Source organism: Bubalus kerabau, chromosome 17 (genome assembly GCF_029407905.1).
Source record: "Bubalus kerabau isolate K-KA32 ecotype Philippines breed swamp buffalo chromosome 17, PCC_UOA_SB_1v2, whole genome shotgun sequence".
In the NCBI taxonomy this organism is placed as follows: Eukaryota; Metazoa; Chordata; class Mammalia; order Artiodactyla; family Bovidae; genus Bubalus; species Bubalus kerabau.
This window is the reverse complement of record NC_073640.1, coordinates 41,370,371-41,382,624: the sequence shown is the minus strand read 5'-3', so window position 1 is coordinate 41,382,624 and position 12,254 is coordinate 41,370,371. Positions and strand designations below refer to the sequence as shown.

The 12,254-nt window shown below is 48.0% G+C and overlaps 1 protein-coding gene across 12 annotated transcripts in view; it reads right to left on the bottom strand.

Moving 5' to 3' along the window:
* Positions 1-12,254, bottom strand: part of ZFHX3 (zinc finger homeobox 3) — a 290,141-nt gene that overhangs the window by 153,237 nt on the left and 124,650 nt on the right. For all 12 annotated transcript variants that reach the window (XR_008704554.1, XM_055554168.1, XM_055554163.1 and 9 more), the window contains one exon: positions 11,702-12,198. Coding sequence is in view for 11 of the 12 variants with exons in the window: in XM_055554168.1 (XP_055410143.1) it covers positions 11,702-12,198 (497 nt within the window). In the remaining variant the exon portion in view is untranslated. The remainder of the gene's footprint in view (positions 1-11,701; positions 12,199-12,254) is intronic.

Below are 12,254 nucleotides of genomic sequence, written 5' to 3'. Positions count from 1 at the left end.
AGACTCAGAAAAAAGAGCAACGGGAAAGGCAGACAGGAACTGGGATCCTTGTCAGAGTACAGACACTGGAGGTGAAACGTACTCCCAGTGCCTGCCGCTCACGACAAGCTCCCCACCCAGAAGAGGTGTTTAAGTAACATTGTCACAAGATTGATACTTGAGCCAAAAATTCTACTTCAGGATTCAGCACAAAATCAGACTCAATACAAGCTGCTGACGCACAGGAAGGAAAACCCTTCTCATTTACGGGTGTCCTAGAGATGAAGCCAGGGGATGGTGCCCTACGTGCTGGGGTCCAAGCCCGCAGCAGGAGAGGGCAGCAAGGTGATGGGTGCAGAGACACTCCCAGCCTAGAACCAGGGGCCCTGGGGCCTCCTCTCCTGCAGACAGACAAGGACAACGTGGTGTGGCAGGGTAGCCAGACAAGTCCAAGGGTCGGCTCCAAAGTGACTACAGGGGCCCAAAAGCTTCAAGAAGGAGCCTGTGGTCAGAGAGAGAGAGAGAGAGACTCAACAGGGACTGCAAGGACACGAGAAATTCTTCACACAGTTCCAATGTACAGGCAAACAGGCAAATGAAAACACTGGTTCAAAGTGTTGACCTAAGAGACCAGGTAGGCTTTAGAGGCCCCGTCCTGGGCCTGGGAACCTGCTCCGCTAATTAACAGGTTACAAATCAAATATTATCAGTAGATAAACATTTCTAACCTTCTAACTAGTTTGGCTTTTACAGAATGAGGACACAGACCCTAGAGAAGGTTTGCTACTCACACCTGATGATTAGTCCCGATTCAAAGCCGCTTGAGCATCTCCTATGAGCATCCCGCATGTGGGAGGCACAAGCAAAACAGCCAGTGCTCAAGGGCTGTGAATTTTTACCACCTACATACAAGTTACAGCTGCAGGAAGAGGCCCGAGGAGTCAAGCAAGAGCAAGGACAGTGGAAGCGCTGGACAAAGCCGCAAAGCACCGAACGGGGCATATGCTGCCATCCGTCTCGCCGTGTGATGTGAGAGCACTTCAAACAGAAGGGAATAATGAAAAAATTATTGAGAAACAAATTTTAACAAATAGCTCTGGAGAAATTTTCAGATTTCATTATAGGAAAAGCACTTTATTTAATGTAGAAAATGCGAAAATCTGATATGACAGTTTTCTATAAATAACAAAAATTGGAAATCATCATTAGAGGCTTCTGTAATTTTCCTCTTTTGTTGGGACCCATTAAAAAAAAAAAAAAAGCTTTACCAACACGGAAACCACTTATCTCTCTTCATGCTCCCGTCGGGCCAGTTGGTAGGACTGTGAGAGAATTTCTTCATCCTCTGGAGGAAAGGTTGCCAGCAAAAATACAGGGTGCCCAGGAAAATGTGAATTTCAGATAAGAAACAGGATTATTATTGTATGGAACATATTTACAATAAAAATTATGTGGTTTTGTCTGAAATTTACATTTAGCTGGGTATTTCATACTTTTATTTGCTAAATTTGGCACCTTGACCTTGTGTTTGCTGTGGTATTTTTAAAGGTAAGTCATACATACATAAGTGTGCATATATATGTATATATATATACACACACACACACACACACACATATATCAGTTCCGTTCAGTCGCTCAGTCGTGTCCAACTCTTTGCTATCCCATGAATCGCAGCACACCAGGCCTCCCTGTCCATCACCAACTCCCAGAGTTCACTCAAACTCATGTCCATCGAGTCGGTGATGCCATCCAGCCACCTCATCCTCTGTCGTCCCCTTCTCCTCCTGCCCCCAATCCCTCCCAGCATCAGGGTCTTTTCCAATGAGTCAACTCTTCGCATGAGGTGGCCAAAGTATTGGAGTTTCAGCTTCAGCATCAGCCCTTCCAATGAACACCCAGGACTGGGCTCCTTCAGAATGGACTGATTGGATCTCCTTGCAGTCCAAGTGACTCTCAAGAGTCTTCTCCAACACCACAGTTCAAAAGCATCAATTCTTCACCACTCAACATATATGGATCTAAGTTCCCCGACCAGGGATGGAACCAAGTCCCCTGCATTGAAAGGTGGATTCTTAGCCACTGGACCTCCAGGAAAGTCCCTGTGCTATTTTCAGCACTCCACAGGGTCACCAGTCTGATGTTGCTGGTTTCAATAACCTCCAATATCTCTGTGAGCCATAGAATTTTTTTTTTTTTTTTGGCTGTTAACATTTTTAACTTTCACCGTACAACCTGGTTGCTTAAAAAAAAAGAAAGCACTGGAAACCTAAGTTTATTAAATATTAAAGTATAAAATGACTCAGTGCTACCAAAATGGTTTTCATAGCAACAGGCTTTCCTACTCTACACTTAAATAGTATTTATAGTTTCTTGTTATGTTAAAAAAAAGAAAGACTCAAGGCTTCGGTTCAGGTGTATTATGTAACTATTTAAAAACTCTTGCCTTCCAACAATGTTCCTGACAATGCTTAATTGTTCCCTTATAATTTCCCTTTCAAAATAAAAAACCAGAAACACCTGTTGGGACTAAATGTATTCAAATTTGCCCTTTTAGTCCAAGTCGTGGGCAAGTTGAAAGGACTCAAAGTTGGGCTTACACCTTTGCCCGCTATGAGCTGGCACAGCTTTCCTCCAGACGGGGTTTACCTGGAGCAACTGCAGCACATGGAATTACTCTGGAATGTGGAGGCAATGGAATATTCGCAGCAAAATTCTCCTAAGGGTCACAGACCACCCGTAAGATGGCAGATGGCGTCCATGAAAAGAATTCCACTAGGAGTGTGGGGCTGGGGTGGGGGTGGGGGATGGAGAGTTTGAGATTCTTCTTTCCCAAGAAGGACTAGGGCTCACTTAAGGATTTGTGGGGGTGAGGGAGAGGGGAGATGGGAGGGTTAAGTGTTTCGACAAAGTGGTATAGTTCCTAGACTACCCCACTCCTCAAGCTGGGGTGAAGGGCCATGGCCCATCTTCTCTGGAACCCAGAAGGAGACCTGAAACCAGTAGCTGAAAACAGCCCCTCCTGGAAACCAGCAGACACAGCCATGCCATCTCCACACTACCCAAATAAGAACTTCGGAAAAGCAAACTTCTCAGACATTCAGTATTTGTTCTTTCTCTATTAAATGGTGAGACCCATAGTCTTCACTGCTGCTGCTGCTGCTAACTAGCTTCAGTCGTGTCCGACTCTGTGCGACCCCAGAGACGGCAGCCCACCAGGCTCCCCCGTCCCTGGGATTCTCCAGGCAAGAACACTGGAGTGGGTTGCCATTTCCTTCTCCAATGCATGAAAGTGAAAAGTGAAAGTGAAGTCGCTCAGTCGTGTCCGACTCCTAGCGACCCCATGGACTGCAGCCTACCAGGCTCCTCCGCCCATGGGATTTTCCAGGCAAGAGTACTGGAGTGGGGTGCCATTGCCTTCTCCGACAGTCTTCACTAAGAAACAAACAAACAAAAAATTGGCCCCTCTCTCAAGCCCCCTTCTCTCCTAGAGACTCCCTCATCCCGGTGAATTTGATGAAGGTAATTAATCCAAGAAATTCCACCCCGGAGGATATGTGAGAGAGGACGAGGAAAAGGGGCGAGGAAGAAACATCATCCATGGGGTTTCACAGGCCTGGAAAAGAGAACATCTGTCTCTGTTACCTCTTCTTGCACCTCAGTGCTTCTGACAGCAATACTTGGTAAACATGCCCAGACTGACCCAATCTGCACAGTACTCAGGGGTGCTCTGTAAGATCTACAAATGGGGGACAATGAACAGGACTTCTCACAGCAGCAAGGGAAGAAGAGCTATTTGAGAAACTGCTGACCAACCAACCATCTAATCTGAAAGAAAACGTAGTTCTAAATCACACAATATAGAGTCCTACAATATACCATATGTACCTCTCACAGAGGAAAGTCTTAAATGTGGGGAGAAAGTACTAAAGAAACTATGCATCAAATGGTGTCAACCTGCCTGGGTTTGAAGACAGACTCCAACAACGCTCATTTGCTGGTGACTTACAGCGCCCTCTGCCTCGGTTCCCCCATTTGAAAACAGGTGGGTCAACAGAAGAATAAATCAATGAGTACCTGTAAAGCAGGTATGACAGTACCTGCCAGTGGTAAGTGTCATGCAGGAGCTAGCGATTACTTTTATTATAATATTAGCAGCAAGACAGAGTCCCCCTGGGAAAAGAGTCAGAACCATAAAGAAACAGATGTGCAGATTGGACAGCACATAGATGAGAAGTTCCTGTAGGTTGAAGCATATTATAAGCTAAGTGAAAGATGAATAACAGACCCAGAGAAACTACTGCAATATCCACGGCACAGAAGGAACTGGGGCCCCGATAAACCAAGGGCGTTTGCAAATCAATCAGAAAAAAAGACCAACCCAACAAAATAGATGAAAGAATGAATGAAAACAGGGCAAAGACTATGAACAGAAAAGCCACTCGAGAAATTCAGATGGACAATAAATGCATGAAAACATCTTCACCCGAACAATTAAAGAGACGCACACTGGGACAAATTCACAAACAGGATGAAAACAGAAAAATAAGACTGTGTTGGTCACCATGTGGGAGTCTGAACATCATCTATTAGAGGGAGGGGATAAAATGTTCTTAATAAACCTTGAAATGTTTACTAGTTAAAATACTTAAAACTTAATGTTTAAAATATTCCTAATAATGTTAATAATATTCTGAAAGGGTCTTCTTTCTGAAGGGCCACTAGGGAGGACTCTATCTATGGGCACAGTGCCCTAAAACCAGCAGGCCTTTTTCTTGGAACAGCTCGAGTGTGGAGAGACTTCCCTACCATAAGCTCAGAACTGCAGGTAACAGGAGTGCACATCAGCAAGGGCCTGGTCAGTGAGTGGAAAACTACACAGCCACTAGAAAGAGTGACCTAGATCGATACCTTATGACCTGAAATCATTTTCAGGATGATAGGTTACATGAAAAAGGCAAACCAAAAGCACAGTGTGTGGCTAAGAAATTTCATTAGGGAATAAAATGTATGTATACACTCATGCACACTTTCTATCACTATAAGCATAGGAAAAAAAAAAAACAACAACCCCCCCAAAAGAGATAATTAGATAACTTGTGATCCGTATCTTAAGAGAAGAGTTGGAGAGCAGAAAAAGGACTTCCACTTTAAAGAGTATTGAAAAGCACTTAAAGGTATGAGAAAGGGCTAAGGTGTAATACTGTATACATGCAACATAATTCCAATTTTTTAAGATGCCTGACCCATCTTGTTAAATCAAAAAGAAAGAAAGAAAAATATGCTATCCTCTTTGAAGGGATTAGGCAAATGATTATATTCTCTTATACTTACCTGGATTTCTCAAAATTTCTACAGTGAAGACATATTACTCATACTAATAATTTTTACTATAAAAAATAAGGAATCCACATTTTATTATTCATTTACACTTGAGGTAAACTCGGAATGGTAGTCTTGTAACAAATAAGAATAATAATATTCTGAAGGAGTCTCCTCAGTTCTTTACCATCCACAAAAAAGGATTCAGGAAGGGTGAGAGAAAAGAAAAATATTAAAAGTACTTGGGGGACAAAAAGGAGGAACTGTTATGGAAAATGATTATGAAACCAGTCTTTCAATAGGTAGCATATTTAGTTGTTTATTTTGACCATGCCGTGCAGCGTGCGGAACCTTAGTTCCCTCGCCAAGGATCAAACCCATGCCCCCTGGCTTTGGCAGCACTGAGTCTTAACCACCGGACTGCCAGGGACTCCCAAGGTGGCATATTTACTACTGGACATATTAAAAACAGGCATACCTAGTAGGATTCCGATTCCATTATTCGATATCTAAAGTGTGGAGCCAAACGGTTACCAGGGATCCAACCTTCCTGACGTAAAGTCTGTGTAGCCCAGTGACCAGAGGGCAAAGCCTGGCTTAGAGCCAATCAGCTGAGAGATCGTGTTGAATCACATGGTACACTGGAGGGATTCACAGATGCAGGATGGTTCTGGAGGGAGGGCAAGGCTGCAGTGAGGTGTCGACCTTCCACATGGCACCCACTGGCCATCTGCTGGCCAAGCGCTCCTACATCACGTGTTGGCCACAGCTCCTACCGCACTGAAGGGTTCAATCTGTCCCAGTATGAGCCCTGCCTCTAAAAAAAAAGATTCGATCTTTCCACCTTCCCAGAGCCCCCCCTGAAGTTAGCTGGTGGCCAGAACCACTGCCAGGGCTCGCCCAGCTCTCCAGGGATGACCAGGGGCCCGTGTGCACACAGTCTCCCAGTCCGGCCCCAGGAGCCCCCACCCCGCGAGCCCAGCCATCAAGTGAGGGAAATGAACTTCAGGCCCCCAGCTGCGCTGGGAGATGGAAGGCATGAAGGCAAAACGTGCTAAGATTTACCAAAACATCTGGCCTTTCACACCTTCTAAATCAGCCACAGGAAAACACTCCCCGCCTTTCATTTTTGGTTGAAGGCACCAAAGTATAGAGAGAAGAAGGCAGAGGTATGCACTTAAAAAATAAGTAAATAAACAGTCGCCCTAATGAGAAAACAAGGTTTAAGGAAACTGGTTCCAGAGTGACGATGTAAACCAGATAACACCTGTAACAGGGCTTCAGACGCGAAGCCACATCAGGGCGGCAAGGAGGAGCGAGGCGGGAGGGGCAGCTTTCTGCTTTCCAGGCAGGACAAAGGCTGCCAGTCACCACCTGTGGGCACAGAGTGTGCAGCTGCGTGCCTAAGACCCCCTGTGCTGTGCACCCATAAAAGGGCATGAAGAATGCAAACTTCAGACCAAATCTCTTTGTCTGACCTGTTGTACATCTGACCTGTCCATCCATCCTTTGGTGAACTTACGGCCCTGCCGGGAGAGTGAACCATGAGTTTCTTACACATCAGGGAAACAGCTGAGAAGATAGATTCCAAAGTAATGCAGAGTCTGGCGGAGGGTTTCTTCCTTCCTTCTACCTCAAATAATCCCAACAGCATCAAAGTCCACTACATAGAGAATCTGGGTGCCTGTTTTTCAGTCAATTGGTACCATACTCTACTTCTTAGTTTAGGCCAAAGAGACTTGGTGTCTCCCCCTCGGTTTGCCTGGGGGGCCCTACACAACCCACATGGGATCCAGACTCAACTCTGGGGAAAGACAAGCTTCTTTGTGTACAACTTAAGATTAATATGAAAACTTGGGGCTGGGCCCAATCAAAGGAAAGTCAGCTGGGAACTGTTGGAGTAACAGATTCTGGTGCGGGTCTTAATCTATCTGCTCAAGTTGATGGATTTCCATCCCAATGACTCTCAGGTGAAGAAAAACATCAAAGTGAAACCCAGATTCTGATAGTTGGCAGGTGTGCACTGATCTCCAGCTGCCCTTTCGGCACCTTCCTCCCCAAAGCAGAAAACACTTCAATGGTCAGAGAGCTCTCCAGGGACAGCAGGGAAGTCCAGATAAATACAGAAGGGCTCATGTGAGCCCTGAAACCCACTCCCTGGCTCATGATCTGCCTAGCACGGAGGAGAGTGGAGGGCAGGCGTTATCAGTACCTGCTGCCCTCCCCCCTCTACTATTTAAGACAAGCAAGGGCACCCTGCATTGCTGTAGGGGGAAGGAGTGAGAGACTGGGGCCCAGGAGCAGGTCCTCCAGGAGAAAAGTGAAAACATTTATGTGGGAAAGCAGTCAGGGATTCCCCTTCCAGACCTCAAGCCCTCATGAGAGACAAGCATCTTACCCACAACACGCTTCCATTCTGGCTCTGCTGAATCGCTATAGACAAAAACCAAAAAAACAAGAGTTCGGCTTCTAAGCCTGACTGGGGTCCCTGGCCTTCCCGCTGCGTTGCAGCGTCACTCAATCACAGTGCCCATGATGGCAACCATGAGGGTATGAACATACGATCACTGGGGGCTGGACCAGGGCCACCACGACAGTAAGTCCGCTATGCACGAACCTTCAAGTTGTGAACTTTCAAAGATGTGAACATGTATTCCATCAGTGTCAGGCATGAGGGAAATTGCAGCCGGCCCTCCGTCTCCTATTGCTGATGATACTTCAGCCCTACTGTCTCCCGCCTCCTCTCCCTCCTCCATCAGTAACTCTTCTTGCCTGTTCACTCGATGCCTGCCCCTGTGTGCCAGATGGTGTACTGTAAGAGTAAACTGTTACAGCTTAATAGTATATAAGGCTGTACTGTAGGATTAAAAATGTTTTATTCTTGTGGTTTTTTTTTAATGTATTATTGTTTGCGTGAAAAGTATTATAAACCTATTACAGTAGAGTACTATATCACCAGTTGTGTTAGCTGGGTACCTAGGCTAACTTGGTTGGACTTACACACACCCTCTCAGAGTGGAACTTGTTCATATGTAGGAGGACTTAATGTATTTAAAGACTCAAGGAATTCAATCACAAGCATTTCAGAAAATTAACCTGGGAGCCAAGCAAAAAGGAAACAGCTTCCATCTGATGCCAGGGGCTCTCCCTCTGAACCCTACTTTCTTTTACTTCCAGGAGGCAGGAAGAAGTCGATGAACATTAACCTTGATTTAAAAACCGCTCTCACACAATAATCCAAACTAACCAGACAATCCCAGGCAAGGGAGATAGAATCACCCGTTTCTCCATTTTGCTGATCAGCCCAACGCTCTCCTGTGTCCGGATAAGAAATTATCTCATGCTTTCAGACGGCTCAGTCCTAATCCAGCAACGTACGCACCAGGATTTATGACACCAAGAGGGAGAGACTCTGGACCTGAGACCCAGTGACAGACCGGAAAGCCACACTTCTGCCAGTGTCCCCTGAGCCCGCTGGTCTGTCTCCTCAAGCATGGAAAAGGAAGAGGCAAGGGTGGGAAGAGAGGGTGGGAGACCCACAAGGAAGTCAAAGGCATCACGGCCACTTGAGCAGATGCAGCAGAAGGCAAGTGTGGGCATCTTCTTGACTGATCCATGAGCAATCTGCCAGGGAACCAAGATGGGGTGAGGTGGGGTGGGGGCGGGGCGGGCCATGGGGAAGGGGGCAGTGAGGAGGGCTGTGTGTGAGAAGCTGGGGGCCCTCCCCGGGTCAGCAGCATCTGGAGCTGTTTCTCTAGCAGACAGTAAAGAACTCGATTATATCCAGTTAACTGTGCTCTAAACTGATTATGCATGTGCTGGGCTAATGGATTACATTAGCAAGAGGAAAAATAACATGCAATCAATCTCCATTTACCACAGGCCACACCAGGGCCTACAGAAAAGCTGATTCTCGAACCACCTCCAATCCCCACCCCAAATCCCAGGACTGACAACAAGACCTTGTGCTAGGGACCCCCTCGGTGGCGAGAGAAGTTTATCTCAGTCACATCACGGGGCAGAAAGGCCTTGAGGCGGGCACTCAAATGGTAAGGTTCCGGGTCACATCTGGGAGTGGGTAGGAGAGCTCCCCGCCCCCCACGGCAGAGTCACGGGGACATTTGTTACCCAAGCTAATGAGACCAGACTAACGACCTTCGGCTCCTGACCCAGGGAATTCTGTCCTGAATGTGGGTGGAGGTCACCCCTGGCGGGTGCCAGCCATACACACTGCCTGGGCACCTCTCCTCCGAGCGCTGGTCCCTGCATCTCACCCTGCATTCCCACATCTTCATTTCTGCAATGCTGCCTTTCCTGAGCAGGAGACTCCTCCATCTTTTCTAAGGAAAAAAGATGAGAGAACTACGGCCGGGGAGGATGAGCGTCTGGGGCTAGCTGAGCAAAGCACAAAGGGTGACACTCGAGTCGCTTCCCTCACATCCACCCTGAACACCACCTCTACCCGATTCTCAAGGTGTGCCCAGAGGACAGGGAGTGAGGACCAGCAAGGGATGCAGTCAGCAAATCCCCCAAGTTCCAGGCCCTTTGGAAGGAAGCAAACCCAAGGCTGCTCTTACTGGAGGCCGCAGTGTGGACAGTTAATGACCACCCCACGCATTCTATAACCTAAAAGGCAAAGTTTCTCCCCAGATGGAAGAGGCCAGCTTCATGCCACCTCTAAAGGACCACATTCAAAGCTGCATACGACCTTCCAGGGCCACACCAAGTCCTTCGTACTAATTTTTGCTCAGTTGGGTCATTCAGAAACTCTTTTTTTTTTCCCATGGGTAATCTCCATCAGGTTTTCGTGACCACACCGGCACCACCCTGTGGCCAGTGAGAACCTCTGATTTAAACTGATGGCCAGGAGCCTCTTTTTCCAAGGGTGGCACTCAGGGAAGCCAACCAGTGAGGGTCCAGCTCACGGAGAACAGGGCGGGCTTGGCTGTCTGGTGTCTAGACCCTCCCCTCCACACTGCTTGAGCCCATTCATGCCTGAGTCAGCAGTCAATTCCAGAACATTCTATTCCCACCACCTTGTGCCTGCTTTCTCCTCCTTTCCCGAAAATGGTTTCTCATCCATGTAACACAGGCCTCTAGACAAGCTGAGAATGAGTGACTGTAAAATGAATCACACTTATCAATCTCAGCAGAGGCCGATGTGGGGACAGGATCAGGGTCTTCCTTATTTGGAGTCTCCGTTTAAAATCACTGTAAGCAGAGAGGGGATTCAAGGAGCTCATGGTGAGGGGCAACCCAGCGCACACTGGCCCACAGATGTGGGAATCGGTGTAAATGGAAAGAGGAGAGGCTGATAACAAGAGGGAGGGAAATGGAGAGACAGGGCGAGGCCGTGGAAAGGACGTGGAGGGAGGCTGGGCAGATTTATGGCGATTTGTACCTGATTGTTCATACTAAAGCCATTATGGGATGATTAGAGAAAAAGGTGAGGCTTTAAGTCCAGTGAAAATCAATAGAAACGTCTGGAGCAATTCTGCCGTGCAAGTGGAAGGACTATTACAGTATCCGAGCACCTCCTCCTCGTTACCGTCTATGGACTGAGGGGAAGAAGGAAGGGGGCAGGGAAGGGTGAGAAAGGAGGGCTGGGGTGAGCAAGGAGGGATTTGAAGGAATGAGAGGTGGAGAGGACTTAGGAGGAGGAGGAAGGCAGAAGCCCAGCAAAAAAAAAAAAAAAAAAAAAAAACAGAAAATACAAGGAAGAGAACAGAGGCAGAGAACACGGCCAACAGGAAAAAAGAAAAAAGGGGCCCTTCACTTGACCGTGTGTTTCCCCACAGCACTCGCCACCTTCTAGCCTACCGTATAATTTATTTACTTTGTCGATCACCCATCCCCCAAAAGAATGGACGCTATGGGAGGGCAGGGACTTTTTGTCTGCCTTGTGCATGGATGCAGGCTCAGAACAGGCCTGGGTTATGGGAGGGGTTCAATGTGTATCTCTTGAATGAATGAATGAACAAATAAACAGAGCACCCCAGGGGGCATTCAGGGAGCAGAGGCTAAAAACAGGGGGGAATAACCAGATGGAAAAGGAGAACAGAAAGCCTGCAGGGAAACATGTGAGCACAAAGGTCAAGGGGGAACTAGGGAAATGGCAACTGTGAGTTAGGAAAGAAGTCAGTTCTAAGGAAGGTAGGTGGAACAGTGCATAGTATTGGGCTGCTATAATACAACCTGGCCCCCAAGTGAGGCACCCCACAGAGAGATCCTTCAGTTCCCAGCTGAAGCCCTCCACCCTGTCACCAGCTCCCCTCCCAATGCCAGGGCACCAGCCAGCCGCCAGTCCCTCCAGTTAATGGCATGAAGTGTCCGTCTGCCCCCAGCCTGCTGGTCACCCAGGGGATCTGCTCCACTCCTTCCAGAGACAGTCGGGGCTTACCTTGTACAGCTTCAGGCTGGCCTCGTGCCTGGAGTTGACCGTGTGCAGCCGCAGCTTCTCCAAGCTGTTGGTGTAGTAGTCGCAGGCGTTGCATTTGAGGTGGACGGGGTTGCCGATGGCCACGCACTTGAGCCGCCACTCGTTGGCCTTGCCGCCCTCCTTGATGTGGGCCACCAGCTGGTACTTCTGCACGTGCTTGTCCGTCTTGCAGTGCAGCTGGAAGTTGGCCTTGAGCTGGGTGTTGTAGCGGCAGAGCTTGCACTGGTACGAGTCCCCCATCACCGCCTTCCACTCCTCCTCCGGGAGGCTGCGCTCCACGTTCATGTGCAGCCCCAGCAGGTCCAGGGTGTCCGTGGTGAACTTGTTGCAGACGGCGCACTGGAAGAGCTTGAGCGACGGGTCGTTGGTCTGGATGAAGCTCTCGCCCAGGTTCATCAGCTCCTCCGACACCAGCTGCCCGCCCCCGAGCCGCATGTCTAGGGGGATTTCACCGCCCACTGCGGGGAAAGAGAAGGGAGAGAATCAGAGGCCGGGCTCGCAGTGTTCCTACCTG